This window comes from Eimeria acervulina, genomic scaffold, assembly GCF_000499425.1.
Source record: "Eimeria acervulina Houghton genomic scaffold, Eah_scaff678, whole genome shotgun sequence".
Taxonomy (NCBI): Eukaryota; Apicomplexa; class Conoidasida; order Eucoccidiorida; family Eimeriidae; genus Eimeria; species Eimeria acervulina.
In genome coordinates, this window is record NW_013547201.1 from 1 (window position 1) to 19,152 (window position 19,152).

At 49.4% G+C, this 19,152-nt stretch overlaps 3 protein-coding genes across 3 annotated transcripts; 1 reads left to right on the forward strand and 2 right to left on the reverse strand.

Annotated features, from left to right (window-relative positions):
• Positions 1–293: 293 nt before the first annotated feature.
• EAH_00046190 (hypothetical protein, conserved) lies at positions 294–5,688 on the reverse strand (the record flags this gene model as incomplete). The annotated part of the gene is made up of 6 exons (XM_013391537.1): positions 294–1,141; positions 1,645–2,647; positions 2,937–3,019; positions 3,658–3,757; positions 4,647–4,713; positions 5,171–5,688. 6 exons carry the CDS (start codon positions 5,686–5,688, stop codon positions 294–296), a joined length of 2,619 nt encoding a protein of 872 aa, XP_013246991.1.
• A 1,575-nt stretch (positions 5,689–7,263) lies between these two features.
• Positions 7,264–10,821, forward strand: EAH_00046200 (zinc finger (C3HC4 RING finger) protein, putative; the record flags this gene model as incomplete). The annotated part of the gene is made up of 5 exons (XM_013391538.1): positions 7,264–7,542; positions 7,910–8,434; positions 8,927–9,850; positions 10,135–10,213; positions 10,778–10,821. The coding sequence occupies 5 exons, from the start codon at positions 7,264–7,266 to the stop codon at positions 10,819–10,821; spliced, it is 1,851 nt and encodes a 616-aa protein (XP_013246992.1).
• A 1,495-nt stretch (positions 10,822–12,316) lies between these two features.
• EAH_00046210 (jmjC domain-containing protein, putative) lies at positions 12,317–13,829 on the reverse strand (the record flags this gene model as incomplete). The annotated part of the gene is made up of 4 exons (XM_013391539.1): positions 12,317–12,430; positions 12,827–12,898; positions 13,020–13,189; positions 13,766–13,829. 4 exons carry the CDS (start codon positions 13,827–13,829, stop codon positions 12,317–12,319), a joined length of 420 nt encoding a protein of 139 aa, XP_013246993.1.
• Positions 13,830–19,152: the final 5,323 nt, after the last annotated feature.

Genomic DNA, 19,152 nt, shown 5'->3' on the forward strand with positions numbered 1-19,152 from the left:
CATATTATATATATATATATATTATATATATATATGGCATATATATATATATATATATATGGGCCGGCGGGGTGTATATACTCCTCTATATTTGTTTAAAAAACAAAATTAAAAAAAAACAAAAACCACCGTCTCCCTCAATATCCTCTGTCTGATATCATCTCTGTCTCTAATTGAAGTCGCAAAAAAATAATTAATTAATTATTAAATAAAAAAAGATAGATATAGATAATATCTATAAATGCATGCATTTATAGATATCTTTACTTTCTTCTCTTAGTAGAGGTTTGTTTTTAAAAGACATTTTTTTCTGTCTTTGTTTGCCCAGAGGGGCGTCTGTACATTTCTCTTGCTCTTGCATTATTTGTTTTTACTGATATTTTACTAATCCCTCTAACAAAGTCTGTCGCGTCTGCAGTCCAAAGGAGACAATCATCTGAAGGAACAGAAGAAAAGGGTCTCCTCAGCTGCTGCTGCTGTTGCTGCTGTCGTTGTCGCTGCTGCGCCCTTAGTCCTGTTGATGCTCGTGTTGCTGCTGCTGGTTCTGCAGCAGCAGCAGCAGCAGCAGCAGCAAAGGCAGCAGCAGTTGGTGTTGCAATCTCTTGACGCCTCTCCGCAATAAAAGGAATTTTAAACGAAGCTGCTAACCCAGGGGTTAGAGGGGGGTGGGGTTTATAGTGGTTTCTTCGCAGCTGCTGCTGCTGCTGCTGCTGCTGCTGCCGCTGCTGCTGCCGCTGCTGCTGCTGCTGCAGCATCAGTTTCCGATGCTGCTGCTGCTGCTGCAGGAACAGCTGCTGCTGCTGCTTCTTTAAGTCTTGTGTTTGTGTATATACAACATAAGGCGGTGAGAGAGGTGGTGAGTTGGGGCGGAAAATAAGCGGTTCGTGTTCAGGTGTATAGGCAGGTGTTTTGCTGCTGCTGTTCTTTTTTACTTCTTTCTTTTCTGTCTCCTCAGACATCCCAAAAAAAGGAGACAGATTATCAAGAGGGACCCGAGGTAAAGGAGAGACTCGAAGCAGCTGCTCCAGCCCTAAAGGCTTCGTCTTAGGGGTGCCTTCTTGCATCACCCACAGGGAGAAAGAGCTCGCTGCTGCTGCTGCTGCTGCTGCTGCTGCTGCTTCTGCTGCTGCTGCTGCTCCTGCTGATGACATCACACACAGACGGAGACAGACAGCAAATGCTGCAGCAACAAAAGAAGATTCTGCTGCTGCAATTAACATTTATATTGTACATATAAAAGCATATAAAGTTTAAATAAACATAAATTTTTAATTTATATATACATGTGTAAATGCATATAAATAAACAGAGACAAGGAGACACCTGAAAATACCGTCTATCAAGCAGGGGCTGTGCTAAGGCGCTTAAAGGAAGCAGCAGCAGCAGCAGCAGCAGCAGCAGCAGCAGTAGAAGCAGCAGCAACAGAAGCAGCATTTGATATGCATAAAATCATGAAACAATAGACGCAGAGCCCAACAGAGGAGAAGACAAAGAACAGAAAGGAGACTCAAGAGGCGAGAGGAGACTGATGTTTATTTTAGGTGTAGGGCTAGCATGCAAACAAAACCCGTTGAAAGTGCTGCTGCTGCTGCTGCTGCTGTCTGCTGCTGTCTGCTTTTTGTGTGTGCTTCTGCTGCAGCTGACCTTTAAACTCGCTGTCTCCTTCTCCTCTCCCTCTTTGTCTCCTCTTTGTCTCTGTCTCCTCTTCAGAAACAGGCGCAGCACCATCACTTGTCTCTTTCTTGTACACCGACTGGGGCCCCTTATCTGCTGTCTCCTTTATACAGACAGAAGAAGCAGCTTCTTCTTTATCTGTCTCCTTCTTAGAGACAGATTGTAGACCCTTATCTGCTGTCTCCTTTTTAGGAGGAGACAGGGGGCCTTTATTATCTGCTGTCTCCTTTTTAGCTAGAGACGGGGGGGCCTTGCCTACTGTCTCCTTTTTAGAGAGCGGCAGGGCTGCCTTATCTACTGTCTCCTTTTTAACTAGAGACAGGGGGGCTTTACCTGTCGTTTCTTTCTTAGATAGAGACAGGGGGCCTTTATCTGCTGTCTCCTTTTTAGCTAGAGGCGGGGGCATCTTATCTGCTGTCTCCTTCTTAGATAGAGACAGAGGAGCCTTACCTACTGTCTCCTTTTTGGAGACAGACACTAAACCTTTAACTTCTGTCTCCTTCTTAGCTAGAGACAGAGGGCCTTTATCTGCTGTCTCCTTTTTAGAGACAGGCAGTAAACCTTTAACTGCTGTCTCCTTTTTAGAGACAGACAGGGGGCTCTTATCTGCTGTCTCCTTTTTAGAGACCGACAGGGGGCCTTTAACTTCTGTCTCCTTTTTAGAGACAGGCAGGGGGCTCTTATCTGCTGTCTCCTTTTTAGATAAAGACAGGGAGCTCTTATCTGCTGTCTCCTTTTTAGAGACAGACAGAGGGCCTTCGCCTGCTGTCTCCTTTTTAGATAAAGACAGGGGGCCTTTAACTTCTGTCTCCTTTTTAGAGACAGACAGAGGGCCTTTGTCTGCTGTCTCCTGTTTAGATAAAGGCCGGGGGGAGTCTGGGGGCAGGGCTAGTTCTCGTTCTACAGGTGTCTCTAACAGCACAACAAATTTTCTGTCTCTTTGCTGTTTTGCATCCTTTTGCTTCGCCTTTATCTAAATGCATCAGCAAATCAGCAATTATAACACATGCAAATAAACACTAAACCCCAGCCTCTCTAACAGGACCCACCCACAATTTAGGGTTTAGGGTTTAGGGTTTACGGTTAAGGTCTAGGGTGTATGGATAATAAGAGATTACGGCTTAGGGTTCATTGTTAATGGTTTAGGATCTAGAGTTTAGGGTTTTAAAAGGTGTAGAGTTTAGGGATTAGGGTTTAGGGTTTTAGGGTTTAGGGTTTTAGAATTTAGGGTTTAGGGTTTAGGGTTTAGGGTTTAGCTGGACCTGTGCAAGGAGCTCGCGGCGGTTTATAAAGGGTTCCCCAAAAGAAGGCATTTTTGTTGTCTCCGGTTTAAATGTACATTCAGCTGTACAAGAAAAAGGAGACAGCAGAAAGAAGTAATAGAGACAGGTAGGAGACAGAAAGGAGACAGAAAGGTGACAGCAGAAAGAAGTAATAGAGACAGGTAGGAGACAGAAAGGAGACAGAAAGGAGACAGCAAAAAGAAGTAGTAGAGACAGAAAGGAGACAACAGACAAAAGTGATAGAGACAGAAAGGAGACAAAAAGGAAACGAAAGAGAGAGATATAGGAGACAGCAAGGAGACAGCAAGGAGACACGAAGGAGACAGCAGAAAGACGTAACTGACGCACAGGAAGGAGACAGATGAGACAGAGAGAGGAGACACAAAGGAGACTTAAAAAGAGACAGAAAGGAGACACTAGGGGGTTAAAGAAGAGACAGCCGCACAAAAGCATAAAGGAGACAGTGAAAATATACGGCAGGGAGAGGAAGAGGAGGCAACAGAAAGAGAGAGAGACAGTAAAATAGATAGAGACACAGAGCGACAAAGAGAGAAGTAGAGACAAGGAGACAGCAAAGAAAGTAAGACCCCAAAAAGGAGACAAGAAGAAGCAGCTAAGCGCTGCTCTTAGCAGCAATACTATTATCAAAGGGGTTTGTATCTGTCTCCTTTCTTGTTGTTTGTCTGCTGCTGCTTCATACCCATCTCTTTTTTCTTTAATTCCTCTTTAATAGCAATAACTGTCTCCTCTCGTCGTTGCTGACTTGCACGAATATGCACACTCAAGTCTCCACGAACAAACTGCAGAAAAAGGAGACAGAAAAGGAGACAAAAGAAGGCATAAAACAAACAAAAGGAGACAGAAAAGGAGACAAAAGGAGACATAAAACAAACAAAAGGAGACAGAAAAGGAGACAAAAGGAGACAGAAAAGGAGGCAAAAGAGACGAGACACACGGAGATAGAAAAAGAGAGAGTAGAGGAGACCTACAACCAAGCAGAGGGAAACAAAAGGAGACAGAAAAAGAGACAAAAGGAGACAGACAAAGAGACAAAAGGAGACAGAAAGAGAGACAAAAGGATACAGAAAAAGAGACAAAGGGAGACAGAAAGAGAGACAAAAAAAGACGCAAGGGGAGACAAAACGAAGCGTGAGGAGACAAAAAAGGAGACAGAAGAGGAGACATAAAAAAACAAAAGGAGACAAAAAGAGACAAACGGGGACAAAAGAGGAAACACAAAAAGGTGTAGGGCAGCAAAAAGAGACAAATAAGGAGACAGACGCTAACTAAACAAACATCAAAATAAACAGAAGATATCAAAATAAACAGAAGACGCAGCACAACACAGCAAAGCCCCTGAATTGTTCGCCAAGTGTCCCCGTACGCATTCTGTTTAGGGTTTAGGGTTTAGGGTTTAGGGTTTACATGGTGTGCAACAGGGGGCGGGGCGTTGAGGGTTTGTTCTTGTGCTTGTTTAGGGTTTCTGAGAAGGGTTTGAGCGAGCCCCTGGGGTGTATATACACCCCGATAGAAGGGCTTGTCTTCTAGTTGTGTACAAGGAAGCTTGTCTTTAAAAGCAGAGGAGACAACATTAGTTGGTTGACGGAGACTATAATAAATACCATACCCGCTGCTGTCTGTCTCCACCCATTCTCGCAGCGTCGATAGAAATGTCTCCTTTTCTATTACCCCCCTGCAGCAGAAGGAGACAGCAGCAAAAGGAGACAGCAGCAAAGAGACATTGCAGCAGCAGAACCTGCAGCAGAAGCCCTCAAACCCTAAACCCTAAACCCTCTAAACGACCAACAACAAGAAACCCTCCTGGTGATCGGCATCTGCTGCAGCAGCAACAACTACACAATTGTGTAGTTGTTGCTGCTGCAGCAACAACTACACAATTCCTCCTGCTGCTGCTGCGGATCACCTTGCTGCTGCTGCTACCGCTACTGCTGCTGCCATTGCAACTGCTACTGCTGCTGCTTCTACAGTGCCGTTGCTGCTGCTGCTTCTGCTGATACTACCGGCGCTGGTGCTAGTGCTGCTGCTGCTGCTGCTGCTCCAGTTATTGTTGCTGTTGCTCCTGCTGCTGCTGCTGGCGTGGCCGCTAGTGCTGCTGCTGCTACTGATGCTGCTGCTGCTGCCATTACTTGAGTTATTGTTGCTGCGTCTCCTGCTGCTACTCCACTTGCTGCTGCATTTGAGTGTTTCTTTACCTGCTTGAGATTAGAGGCAGCATATCTTCTAGAAGCGTTAGCAGCAGCAGCCCCAGCTGCTGGTTGTCTCTTCTTGCTGCAGCAATACAGGAGCAAGCGCTGTCGATATCAATATACCCGACACCAAGGGGGTCTAAGAGTGCATACACCTGAAGGACAGTGCGGCAGCGAGCTCGATGTGCTATTTCCCCGCTGCTTCTGCTTCTGCTGCTGCTGCTGCTGCTGCTGCTGCTGCTGATACCCAATCCAAATAGACCCTTCTTAAATGAAGGCGTAGGCAGAGAGCGCCGCAGCAAATTTTCCATCAGCGTCTCTAAATCTTCTTCTTGGTCTCCATCTCGATCCCTTCCTTCTGCTGCTGCTGCTGCTGCAGCTGTTGCTGTTGCTGCTGCTGCTGCTGTTTGCTGCCGCAACAAAGCGGGGCGAAAGGAATCTGCTGGCAGCAAACGAGGACGGACGTGTCTCCGCTGCTGCTGCGGAGACGAAAGAACGGGGGAGAAACCCGCAATGACCCTCATGCTGTACGCGTACAGGAGACGGAGACACAGCAGAAAAAGGGTTTAGGGTTTAGTGTTTAGGGTTTAAGCTGTGATCGAAAGCATCGACTCCTCCTCAGACGATTTTCATTCGGAGTTGCGCATGCAGAAGTTGTCGTGCGGTTGCCGCTGCAGATGTACTCCTCTCGGTGCTGCTGTTGCTGAAGTTCTGGTGCTGCTGCTGCTGCAGTGCTGCTCTTGCTGCTGTTGCTGTTGCTGGGGCTACCGATACTGGGGTTCTGCCTTCTGCTGCATGTCCTGCAAGAGACTGAGGACCTAGCAGAAGCTGAGAGTGCTGCTGCTGTTGCTGTTACTCTTGCTGCTGCTGTTGTTGTTGCTGGTGCTGCTGCTGTTGCCTCTGCTGCTGGTAGACCATTGGTCTGCTGCCTTATCCTCCCATCTGTATTGCCGGGGCCTCAATGATGAATTTGTGTTGCTTTTGCTCTAAAGTTTTATTTTATTCTAAATGAAGAAGAGACAGAGAGACGCATGCTGCCGCTCAGCAGTTTTCGTCGTCCTTCGGGTCCCGTTGCTGCTGCTGCTGCTGCTGCTGCTGCTGCTGGCGTTGCTGCTGTTGCTGCTGCCGTTGTTTGCTGCCGTTGCTGGTTGTCTAGTGTTGTCTCTATTGAAGGAAGAAGGAAGAAAAACAATTGAGAATGATATTCAAAGAAGTGTAAGGGAGCCCATCTCCGCCTTGCTGCGGTGTATGTACACCTCGAGTGTGCCGGCGGGAGGCGCATAAGCGAAGACTCAACTTCTCTGTCTTCTCCCTTTAGAAATATTCATAGCTCAGCATACACCTCAACTTAATCTTTTATTTTCAATAATATTTCCACTTGTTTAAGTGGGATAGAGTTGCTGCTGCTGCGCCCCGCGGTGAGGCTGCTGCTGTTCTCTATGGCCGTGCGGTGACGGCCGTAGCAGCAGCAGCAGCAGCTGCTACTGCTGCTGCTGCACTGGCTGCTGCTGCTGCAGCCGCTGCTGCTGCTGCAGTGCCTGCAGCCGGGGACGAGAGTCGGCGCAGCAGGATTCTAGTATTTTTAATTTATGTGATTCTCCTAAGTTGGTATGCATAAAGGAAAGCCATATAGTGTCCATCCATCCCTTCTATTTAGGGTTTAGGGTTTAGGGTTTAGGGTTTGGGGCTCCGTGCCGCCCGTTCTGCTTTTTTCTTCAATTGTGCATCCAGGAAGCTTGCTGCTGCTCCTCCTGCTGCTTGCACTGCATGCGCTTCCCCTGTCGTAACTGCTGCTGCCACGCTGCTGCTGCTGCTGCCGCCGCTGTTGCTGCTGTTGCAGACGGCCGGAGCTGCCGTTGCTGCTGCGCCCCCGCTGCTCAGGGCGCTTCAACACATTAGCAGCAGCAGCAAGAGTAGCAGCAGCAGCAACAACAGCAGCAGCAGCATATATAACAGTCGCCCGCTGAACGCGTGGGGTTACTGAGGCGACCGAAGACAGCACAGTGCCGTGCGCTGCTTCCCAGGCAGCAGCAGCAGCAGCATCAGCAGCAGCAGCAGCGCAGGAGAGGCGCAGCAACTGCAGCAAAAGCAGCAGCAAAATGTCCGACTCGCAGGCGGAGCCGCCGACTGCTGCTGCTGCTTCACTGGCTGTGGCAGCAGAAGACGGCTCCAGAGAGCGTCCTGCCGCTCATGCAGCAGCAGCAGCAGCAGCCGCAGCAGCAGCAAATTCCACAGCAACAGCAGCAGCAGCAGCAGACGGGGGGGAGGATGAGGAGTCAGTGCCTTCTGAGTTTGAGTGCTCCATTTGCATGAAGATTTTGCTGCTGCCTGTAACAACGCCCTGCGGCCACAACTTCTGCAAAGCATGCATTGAGGAGGTGCTGCTGCTAATTTTGCTGCTGCTGCTGCTTTTGTTGCTGATGCTGCTGCTGTTTGGTTGCTACTGCTTTGATGCTGCACATGGTGGTGCTGCTGCTGGTCTCCTCGCTGCTCCTGCCGTGCATACAGTGCTGCTGACATGGAGGTGCTGCTGTATGCCTTCTTACACCAGGCCTGCTGCTGCGTTGCTTGCGTCTTCACCTGCTGCTGCCGTTGCTGCTGCTGCAACTGCTGCTGCTGCTGCAGTAGCTGCTGCTGCAACTGTTACTGATGTTGCAACTGCTGGTGGTTCTGCTGCTGCTGCAACTACTGCTGCTGCTGCTGCAATTGCTGCTGCTGCTGCTGCTGCAACTGTTGCTTCTGCAGGCTCTGGATTACCGGCCGATGTGCCCCCTCTGCAGGGCGCCGGTGCTGCACTGCACGCTGCCTTTAGGAGCGACACGGGGGGGCCGCTCTCGCAGCAGCTTGCGGGTGAATACGCTGCTGCAGCAGCTGCTGGAGGCGCAGTACCCTAAGATGATGAGGAAACGAGTAGCAGAGGCTGAAGCAGCAGCAGCAGCAGCAGCAGCAGCAGCGGCAGCGGCAGAAGCAGAAGCACGATCTAGAACACAACACGGTGTTGAACTGCAGCAGCAGCAACAGCAGGTGCACTCTTCACCACCACCACCGCAGCAGCAGCAGCAGCAACAACAACAGCTAGAGGATACAGAGCGCAGGCAACTGCTGCCTCTTCTGATTAGTATGGGGGGGCAGCTGCAGCAGCAGCTGTATCAACACCACAGTGCTTGGGGGGCCCTCGCGCTGCAGACCTGGCCCTTAATGCCTGGGGAGAAAGTAACGCTGCATATATATGAAGAAAAATACGTCCGCCTTATAGAGCACGTCATGCAGGTTCGTGTTGCTGCTGCAGACTCGGCTTCACCTGCTGCTCCTGTTGTTGCTGCAGCTGCTGCTGCTCCCGTTGTTGCTGCTGCTCCTCCTCCTGCTGCATCTGCTGCTGCTGGTGCTTCTCCTTGTGCTGCTGCTGCTTCTGCACGTGATGTTGCTGCTGTTGCTAATGCGCGTGTTGCTGCACTTGCTGCTGCACTGTTTTCTCGGTTTAGGGTTTAGGGTTTAGGGTTTAGGGTTTTAGGGTTTAGGGTTTAGGGTTTAGGGTTTTAGGGTTTAGGGTTTAGGGTTTAGGGTTTTTTTTTGGTGGTGCTGTTGATTTCTGCATTTCTGTATTATTTGTCTCCGTATTTGTTTGTCGGTTGTTTACCAGTTGTTTTTAATGCACGTGCTGGTTTGGTTCGCTCTCTTTTTTGCTGCTGCTGCTGCTGCTGCTGCTGCTGCTGCTGCTGAAGGCTTACCCCCTCTGTTTGGTGCTGCATGCGCTGCCTCCAGGGGTCTCAACACTTCGGCATTGTCTTCCCCCCTATAAGCAGAAGAGCAGCAGATATTCCTCTACCTCGCCCTCGCAGCATTCCCAGGAGATACCGCCAGCGTGCTGGCTCCAGCACAACAGCTTCCCCCTCAACCGCAGCAGCAGCAACAGCAGCAGCAGCAACAACAGAACCAGCAGCAGCAGCAGACCCATCGCTGGATGCGGAATTAGAAGGACTCGGCACTTCGCCTGAGGCAGGGGTCTTCGGTTGCTGCGTGGGGATCGAGCAGCATACAATCATTGCAGGAGATGGGGGCCCCCATGGGGGGCCCCTAGGGGGCCCCCATGGTGGGCCCCAGGCGTCTTGCATCGTTGAGTGCATCTGCAGAAACCGATTCCGTCTTGTAGATATTTTTGGGCATGGAGACGCGGAGGAGGAGAGGCAGCTGCAGCAGCAACAGCAGCAACAGCAGCAGCTGCAGCAGCGCCAGCAGCAGCAGCAGCAACTGGCACAGGAAGACGAAGTGCCGCTCGAGGCGAGGATTGCTGCTGCTATAATGGCTCCGGAGTTCAAAGTGGGGATCTGCTTCCCAGTGGTAGACGATCCCCTGCTCGCTGCCGCTCCCCAAGCAGCAGGAGCAACTCCAGAAGCAGCAGCAGCAGTAACAACAGCAACAGCAACGCCAGAAGCAGCAGCAGCAACACCAGGAGCAGTAGGAGGAGGAGGAGCAGCAGCAGCAGCAGGAGGAACGGCGAGTGCGCCGGTGCAGCAACAGGAAGTGCTGCTGCGGCCTCGAGATGTGCATGCAGATCAACAACTGTTTGCCTCTGCTATAGATGAGGACTCCGATTTAGTTGCAGAGTTTGAAGCTGTTCAGCAACTGCTAGGCGATCAGCAAAGGGGGGCTCCATCTGCAGCCATGAGGCTTATGTTATATCGCCGGGTGTGCGAGATTTGTATACAGGGCTTGACAAGGTCAGACGCACTTCAGGCACTTCCCTGCTGCTCCTGCTCCTGCTCCTGCTCCTGCTGCTGCTGTTGATGTTGACGATGTCGATGCTGCTTCTGTGGCATGGCTGCTGTGTGCCTGTGGTTGGCTCCGGCAGGAAAAGGGTTTTCTATTTTTGTTTTGCTATAGATATGCCTGCAAAGTGTTGCTAGTGCTTCTCGCTGTTACATTTGCTGCTGCCGTTGCTGCTGCTGCTGTTGTTGCTGCTGCTGCTTCAGGCAGCTGGTACGGGGGGGTCAAACAACGCAACGGCTCTTCGCAGCAAAATTTGGGAGGATGCCGACAGTCTCCTCACATGTACGTGGAGGACCGCAAACCCTGAATGCCACCGGTGCTAGGGTTTAAGGTTTAGGATTTAGGGTTTGCTGCTGCTCGACTGATGTCAGATTGTTTATCCAACTGAAGACCAGAAACAGAGCCTTTTGTTCAGGGCATAGAGTTTCAGGCTGCAAATTAGTTGGGTGTTTTTAGTGAAGTTTACCGTCGCCTCACAACATTTCTCTCTAGCATATCTTTTCGCCCTTTCAGAAATGAATGGCGCAAAGCAAAGCCATGAAGATCCATTTCGGGGCAGCTACATATATATATATATGCATATATATATATATACATGTATATATCTGCAAGGTGCAGGCTATAACGTTTATGTTTGAGGATTCTTTAAGGGTTTGGGCTCGCAGGCAACAGCGGACGATGTGGTGACGCTGTCGTTTTTCTTCTGCAAAGTTGTGGTGGCGCCGACTGCTCTGCTGAGGTGGCAGTGGTTTCTTTCTACTGGTGAGCCTTGCTAGTTATTGATTTCTTATGGCTTATGGTTTAGGGTTTAGGGTTTAGGGTTGGGTGTGCATATGAATTTGCCAGTGTATATGGGGGGGCAAGTGGATCAAATGGATCGTGTTATATAGGCTTAATATTCAATTTTAAGTAGACAATAAAACATTTTTTGCAGCTACAGGTGGATGCTTAGGTGGTATAACAATTGGTTATTGTTTCATTAAGGACCAATCTGGGCGTGTGATGTTCTCGTGTGTAGATACACGCTGGCGGCTGCTAAGTGTCTGCAAGCTCATTCTGGATGCGGGGTGGATGAACATTTTGAATTTGAGGTGAGGGGTGTAGAAAACCAATAAGAGTTGAATAGCACTCTTGCTTCAGGTTTTGTTGCTGGTGTTTGCGTTTGCGGTTGCCTGTGATAAACCCTATACACCCCATTCAACATTTTTGATTCTGTTTGACTGTTTGTCCTGCTTCAGCTCTGCACCGCCCTCTGTCCTTTCGCGGTTAATGTTTCTACAAGATATACACGCAAATTTCTGGCTCTTTGGGTTGGTGTTGGTTTTGCTTTTGGCATGCCGTTGTTTTCCGTTGTTTTCCTTTGAAAGCGCCGAGCTATAGTTGCGGTTCTTGTTGTTTCTACCTCAACTGTTATTGATTTTCAGTCATGTATCGCCTCTTCCCTTGCCCACTTCCACGCGTACGCTCTACAGATAGAGGGGACGCAGGTTCAGGTTGCGGTTTCCCTCTTGAATCTTTTTAATGCGGGCAGCTGTGGAACTTCTTCAGGAGTTCAATGAATATCGTCAGGGGGTGCGATGAATTAACCTTTCCGATCTTTTGCATTGGAAGGGTCATTGGCACCCATGTTGCTTGCTTCGTTGTGTGTATTGCTGCTGCCGACCTCTGGTGCTGCTCTCTGTACCTGTGCGTCCAGAACTGTGTCGATACCAGGCAGCAGAGAGGTAGCCAGAAAGTAACGCCAGCTTGCACAGATGTATGGCGTACTTCGTGATACTGCATTGGAGTGCAGGCTGAAGTTTTTTGAAGCCTAGACGTTTCTTCTAAAAGTCTGTCTGGTAGCGAAGGAGAAACTGATTCATTTAGTGAGGGCAGAGCACAAGGAGTACTAGGGGGACTTGTATTGCTGCCAGTTAGGTGTCTACAATTTAGATGGATATTTATATCTAGAGGCTGGAGTGGATTTTCAAGTCTCCTTAGCGAAATAAGGAGGGAGGTGAAAAGTTAGGGTTGTGTCGGCGTCTAGTTCAAAACGAAAATTCTGCAGTCCCCGGGTGCAACTGTTTCGAAATACAAGATTATGTCCGTCGTCATGGCGGGCGCTAATGACACAAACCGCTCTGCCGTTGCAATCAGTTGGATGGCTAGTGGCTGGCGTGAGCTTTCGTCTGCCAGGAGAGGGAGTACTGCGGGGGGATGCCTTTTCGTTACTTTCTAATCACCTGATTCGAGTTCACGATCAGGCGCCACTCAATATTCTATCCATGCAGACACCTTTTTATACGTTTGTCGCCCTTTTATGTGTTTGTCGCACTGTCCAGGAGAATACATGTTTGGAGTTTTACCACAGGAAATGGCAATGCACAGTGTGCGTCCACGAACAGATCACTTATGATCAAGTCGAACCTGCAAATGCGAAATGTTTTTCTCCAGTTGCTGGCTCAACCGTTCGCCGCCCCACCGATCTGTCAGGCCAAGCTTTGTGCCGTACATACACCTCTGCATACACGCCAATGTTCGAAGGCAACTTTCTTCCATATATCATGCGTTCTTTTTGTACGCCTCCTGCTATTGCTCATCTTAAACTGTTTACTGCCACGAACTTCTCTATTTACCTCGTAATTCGCCCGAGTCACCAAACAACGATCTTCGCCTCCTTGAGTCCAGTATTTTTCGCCGAGCTTCTGGGCTCTTTCCAGTTGAATCGCGACGCAGTTTCCATGCATCGTAAGCTCCATTTCGCACGCCTTAGGTCCTCTCTACTTTCAGAAAACAGCACCAGCCTTTCAGAAACCTTGTTAATTGCATTTTTTCCCCTCGAGCTATTTAACCCAAATTTAGCAACCTCAGATTAGTAGAAGGGTGCAAACTACACACAGATCAACGATGACCTACCAGTGGTTGTGACATTAGATGGGCAACCCGGTCTGAATCTTGTGGGAAGTTTTTCTTGTTCTGCATGCACCTCTGCAAGCAAACCAACCCACAAGATGCACCTATCGTAACACTTCTGTCATGGAAGCAACAGAAACTGACCTCGCTAATCTGGTTAGCATTGTTTCCCTCCGCACAATTGCGATCCTCTCACCATGTACAGAGAACGCGTCGATCTACACCTATCCCTATCATCTTCACTGCCTGGTACGTACGGTTCCCCATGCACCACGTGCTGTTCGAGAAACAGCTTCACACAGGCGACGTGGCCATCGAGCTCCTCCCTGCAGTTTAGAGAAAACTCAGGATGAGCAGAAATCCCATCTGAGCATCCACAAACACAGGCACATACAACATGCATAAGAGCATGTGTATGCAGATAATCACACAGCGCCACCCATATCATACTGAAAGTTGTCCTTAGTTCCTCGTGCACTGGCAAGGAGGCTTGACCCTGCCTGTGGAGCTTAGCAAACACAGTTGACCTGTCCTTCTAAACGTAAAGTTCTTAAATGTAGCTCCAAGGCTATCTTCAGCCCTCACCGTGCACAGAAGGCTGTTCCGGTCTATCCATAATTCCACAGCAAAGGCAGACGACCGGGGTAGAAAACGTTGAGAGGCACACAGGGCCTCTGACAAAGGCACTGCTAGATGGACAATTGGAATATATATGTTGAAGTGAAAGGTTCTGAATGGATATGTGTAACAATGGGTAGGCAAGAAAGGAGACGAGCAGACGAGAGCAGTGGCTTCCAAGGGGCTGTAGTAACTGGAGCTGCCTGGTGTGTGACCATCAGCCACCATGCCTATTGGCTCAGACATGGCTTGCTCTGTTTGAAACTGTTTCCCATTAACTTCAAATAAACCACTTATATAGCATAATGCACAGATTAGACTTACTACAAGACGTCCACTGCTGTGGTTGCTTCAGCTGAGCGAACCAGCAGTCGATCGACCACTGCATGGTTACCGGCCATTCTCTCTGACGTTATCAGGGCCGTCCCAGCTTCTGCACATTTCCAGTTAAGCCTCAGTTGAGTATCCAACTCTTATTCAGTGTACAGCATATTCTTTTTCAGTGGAAAGCTCCCTGCTGCGCCGCTCGTGAGTCACGTCCCCTGGCAGCGAATGGTTTGCATGCCTTCCCTTGTACATGTCATTCATTGCTCGACCTGTGCACTCCACAGGAAGACCAAAGAATGGCTTCTCTACATATCTTTACCTCACAGGATACCACGTCTATCGCCGTTTCAGTCATGCGCGCACGACCACACTGCGCATTAAGACATGAAAAAATTCCTCCCGAAACTGGCAGCTAATAGGGACTGCAGCCGCACGATGACAATGCTTTCATATCCATCTCAAGAACAGCTGCTGCAATTCATGAGCAGCAGATGATATTGCTTGAGCGTCAACTTGGAATAACGTTCGAATCACTCAGTTCTTATCCTGCTGGAGCTACTCAGTTCAATCGCACGCTGCAAACCTCGAAAAGCTCCGAAATCTATCCCAGCTGCAAAAATGGCACGAAGGTCTCAAATTCTTTCATCGGCTTGCTCTTGCTTTTCCCCACTCCCGCCGCTTGTGCCCACTGTAGATGTTTTCCGGAAACAAACGTACAGCGGCGCGACAAACCTTGTGTAAGTACAACGAGCTTCGCCAGAAGGCAAGCGCATGCCATGCTCGGGGTCGTCCCTGTGTCGCTGCTACTGTCCACCCTCTGTCCCAACTAGACTGCATGGAGGTCCATGAAAGTTGCACTAGCATTCCCAAAATGGCTCCACAGGCAGCTCTCCCACCTACAAGAGCAGCTGTCTCACATCATCTGTGCAAAGCAGCAAAGCAGCATTCATTCTCTGTCTGAGCCTAGTCCTTCCTATTCAAGCCCCCTCCATGCAAACAGTGTCAATCCGGAACCACAGGAATCTCGCATACACAAGCAGGTCTCTCACTTTACATGTTGAATACAACGTTTTTCCTCAGTATAGCCCAAATTTTGATTGGCGTCAGGCCCTGGGCTTTCCTATTCAGCTCTCCAACATGCAAACTGGAACCAGCAGCAACAACACAGCAGCAGCAACAGCAACAACTGCATAGCAGCTGCAGCACCATCAGGAGAAACACCAACGGCAACAGCACCATAGGAGAAAAGCACAAGCAGCAGCACCAGTAGCAAAAGGAACGGAATTGTCTCGTGAGGCACGGTGCATGGGGGCCCTTAGAGACGGGCGAGCCGGTGATACACGACCGTTGGGAAGGCTAAGCAGAGTAATCCATACCAACTGCGGCCGACCCTCCCAATTGCCTCCATTACGTTGAAATAAATGAAGAAGGACTCTTCCGTACTTTTGTTAGCAGGCACGTTCAACTGCAACACCACTGGCAGTAATAGTGCCAACGACAACAGCAGCAAGTGAGGGCAGCGAGCAGCAGTCAAGCGACGGTGTTTGCCCCGCATGAGGCCCACTAAGCCGGCATTTCCCGTGCACTCTGGGACATCACTGTGCCCTGCTCTGTTGGATCAGCTGCTGCTCCCACCAGAATAACAGCAACCCATGGTGTAGCCGCAGCTACGGCGACCCCCAATACCTGTGCATAGTGATGCTGGCGCGTCTATCAGATTTGACAAGGCACTGCAATGCGCAGCGGGACGAAACCCTGCACCTGCTGGCGCGATATCACAACTCTTCACTCAGTACGTAGCAGTCCATGACAAAGTGTTTCGTTTCACAACAGTGCGTACAGAGCCTGCACAACATCATCTCCCGCTGCTAGTGATCCTAAAGCAGCTGTTGCCCCTGTCACGATGGCCATGCTCCAGAAATGCGTTTTTCTGCTCCACGACGACTGCCGTGGAGTATATTGGTGCTCACAGCCAGGTAAGTGTGTAAGCGTTCAATGGGTTTACGCAAGAGGCCAGCTCTTGCTCAGAGCCCAGGATGGAACGAAGCCTGTCTCTGCTAGCACTGATATTGTTAGCACACTTGGTGGAAAACAAAACGAAGACGGCTTCCAAGGAGTTGGAGTTGCAACCTTAAGTCCCATTTGAGATATATTGCAGTTAGTCACAGTTTCAGCTCAGAACATGCAGATGTGTGCTTCTCAGCTGCGGACCTGCGAACATACTTTTACCCCAGTGTTGGTGCCGGATGCAAATTTAGTGTAATACATAATATACTGACTTCCTGGTAGAAACACATGAATACCAAGCACTTCTGTACGTCAAAGTCTCAGCTCTAGATATGCGATATGCTTGAGGCGAATGCCCGCCTTTTCCAAACGTGTATATGCATGCCAACCCCAGCAGTACCTTTCCAAACAGAATGCTCTGCCATATTATCACGCCATTCATTTGGCATCCCCTCAAATATTGAATCTGCACAGGTAATCCGTTTCGCATCGCCTAACGTCGAGCTCAACGAAGTGTGTCTGCTGTTGGCCGTAATAATACGACGGCACGAGAAACATGCACCGCAAATACGGGCTAGCAGCAAACTGCATAGAGAGTCAAGGCATCCCCTCTTGGTCCTTTCAAATATTTGTTTTGCTCCACACATCATAAGGTACTGAGGTGCTGCTCAACACGGAGTCAGCAGGCTCCCTAAGACGCTAGCAACGAACTAGTGTTCCCTCTCCACCATGCATGCAGCCCCAGATGATATATAATTTCGCCAGGGCCGCCATACTGCTTGGATAACGGAAAGGCATATCGAAGGCTAATAATCCAGTAGTAAACGAGTAGGTTCGCCCATGGGAAAGCGGCAAGGCCGACAATAAGCTTAACGAGCGAAGTGCCTTCTTGATGTGTAAAACGGGAGTTCGTTAAGCTGCTGTGCGCCTATCGCCTTTGCAGTCATGCATGGCCGAGCACACTGGGCATTAGGACGTGCGAAATGCCTCCCGCAGCATGCGGCTAATGGGCGCTGCTGGCCCACGATAATGATGCTTTTGTACCCCTGAACAGCTTATGTTCTTCAAGAGTAACCGGTGATACCGCTTGGGCGCCATATTCACATGGTTTTCGAATCACTTACAGTGAAGCCGAGGTGATAATCGTAGCGTGTTTGACCTGCTGGAGCTCCTCAGATAAATGGGAGACTGCGCACCTCGTACAGCCCCAGTTGCGGGTTTAGTACGAACATCTCATACCTCCATCGTGTAGCAAGCGTCACAGAACCAGCATTTCGATAATTGCTACCCGCTTCCGCTGCCCCCACTATAGATGTTTTGCGGAAACAAACGTACAGAGAAGCAACAAACGTTTTGTGATTCTATCGAGTTGCAGGCACAAACGTATAGCATCCTCAGGGTTATCTCCTAACGGCCTAACGGCCCAACCGCAGCCTGTCTCCCAACTGGCCTGTATGGATGTCCACCAGTGCTGCATCACCATCATCACCATTGCCAGAGCCTCACCTGGTGGCTTCTTCACCTACACAAGCGGGTATTGTCGTTCCTTCCCAGTCAAGCCCAATGGGCCCGCAAGGTCTTATTCATCGAGCCCCCTCCAAGCCGGAATCGGGACTTCTGCTTTGTGCAGAGGAAAAGCACAGAACACAGGAGCCAGAGAGGAAGAATCGTAAGCCTGCTGTGGCAAGCAAGATTACCTGCTGGGCAGTCAAGGGGGGATTCGCCTCCAAGTTGCAGAAGGTTTTCATGCGAGTGACTGGATAACATGAGCTGTTTCTTGCCCAGAGTATTCTCAACCCGCTGGGGCAAGGAGCCAGTGTACGTTTAGGGTTTTAGGGTCTAGTGTACGTGACGCACTATGACTTTCAAAGCACATTCGGATATACTTCCCATTAGCGTATTCACGTTGTCTTGAAGGCTCAACGGCTTTCGAAGCATGTTCGTGAGGTCATCCCTGATTACTATGACGGAGAGAACTTCGGCATTTCAACTCAGAAGGGCAACACCGGACGAATAGAGGACCGGAAGGGAGTCAGGCACGGCTGCCCTCTTCGCCCTGTCCACTTCAACCTTGGCATCGAGCCGCTGCTGCAGAGACTGGCAGCACGTAACGAAGGACTAGAATTACGTACAACAGACGGGAATCCAACGAAAAAGGTATCTCATGTGGCACACGCAAACCACTTGAAAAACTGTTGCCAGCACTCGTAAAGGTTTCAGTAACCTTCACCAAGTGGTAGCACGCTTCGTCTAAGGGGCGGCATTAAAGCCCAGCCTGTAGTAAACAGCGCTCTCTGCTGCTACTACTTACCTACCCTATGCACACCTGCTAGGTCAACACTCATTATATGAACGCTACACTCAGAGCATAACCATTAAAATAAACATAAAATACCGAAGAATAGTCTCTAGTTTGTACCCCCGTTTGCTCGTAGAGCACTCTTAGCCTGGTGGCCTTATTTCCTGTGAAGTGTGATTTAACTTATTTCTAATAGGATATTATTTACATTCGTCCAGCTGGATGGATATCCAGATGTCCAGTAAGAGTATCACTGTAGTAGCTGCGCACTACACAACCCGTCCACATGCGGTACGCTGCAACCGAAGGTGGACAAGACAAAGCAGTGACCTGGTCCGGTCCAACTAAAGCTGCAAAGGATTTCTTGCCCGTGGTGAAGGTGGGAGAGATGTGCAAGTTCCTGGGGTAAAAGAATCACTAGAGACTACATTGCAACAAAGCCAAATCCTTCGCCTCATTAGCAAGACGAAGAAGGGTATCATTAAGCGCTTCAGGTCAGAGCTCTTCCCCTGTGAGAAGTTGGATGCAATGTGCACTCTTGTGACGTCTCGGCTGGACTATCACCTGAGGCATTGCTACCCTTAAAAAATTGGCCGTATTCGGTCGTCATCTACATGCCGTTCAGGGAGGGAAATAACAACCGACATGTTCCATCAACCCATTTCGAGTGGAGGGATGCCCATACACACGATCGCAACAGCAACACAAATTGTTCATACTATCCAGATGCTTAGCAGCACGGATAGCATGATACGAACGGTTGAAGAAGGTCAATTGCTTGAGGTCATCAACCCGGCATTCGTAGAGAATGATGCAATCGATCGAGAAGCTATTCTTGCCTATATCAACAGACGCGATATTGGATGTCTTAAGAGGAGAGGCAAGAAAGTGCATATAAGAAGCTTGTGGTCAGACCTTTCGGGAAAAACATCAGTGAGCACGGCTCAAATCGAGACTGAGAGTGATGGCAGCTTGTATATTGTTCAGAAAACAGAAGGTTCCTACTTAGACCAGAAGAACCTCAAGCGGCATATGACAGGGTGGCAGCGAGATATGCGGAGGGAAATGGGAGATCAAG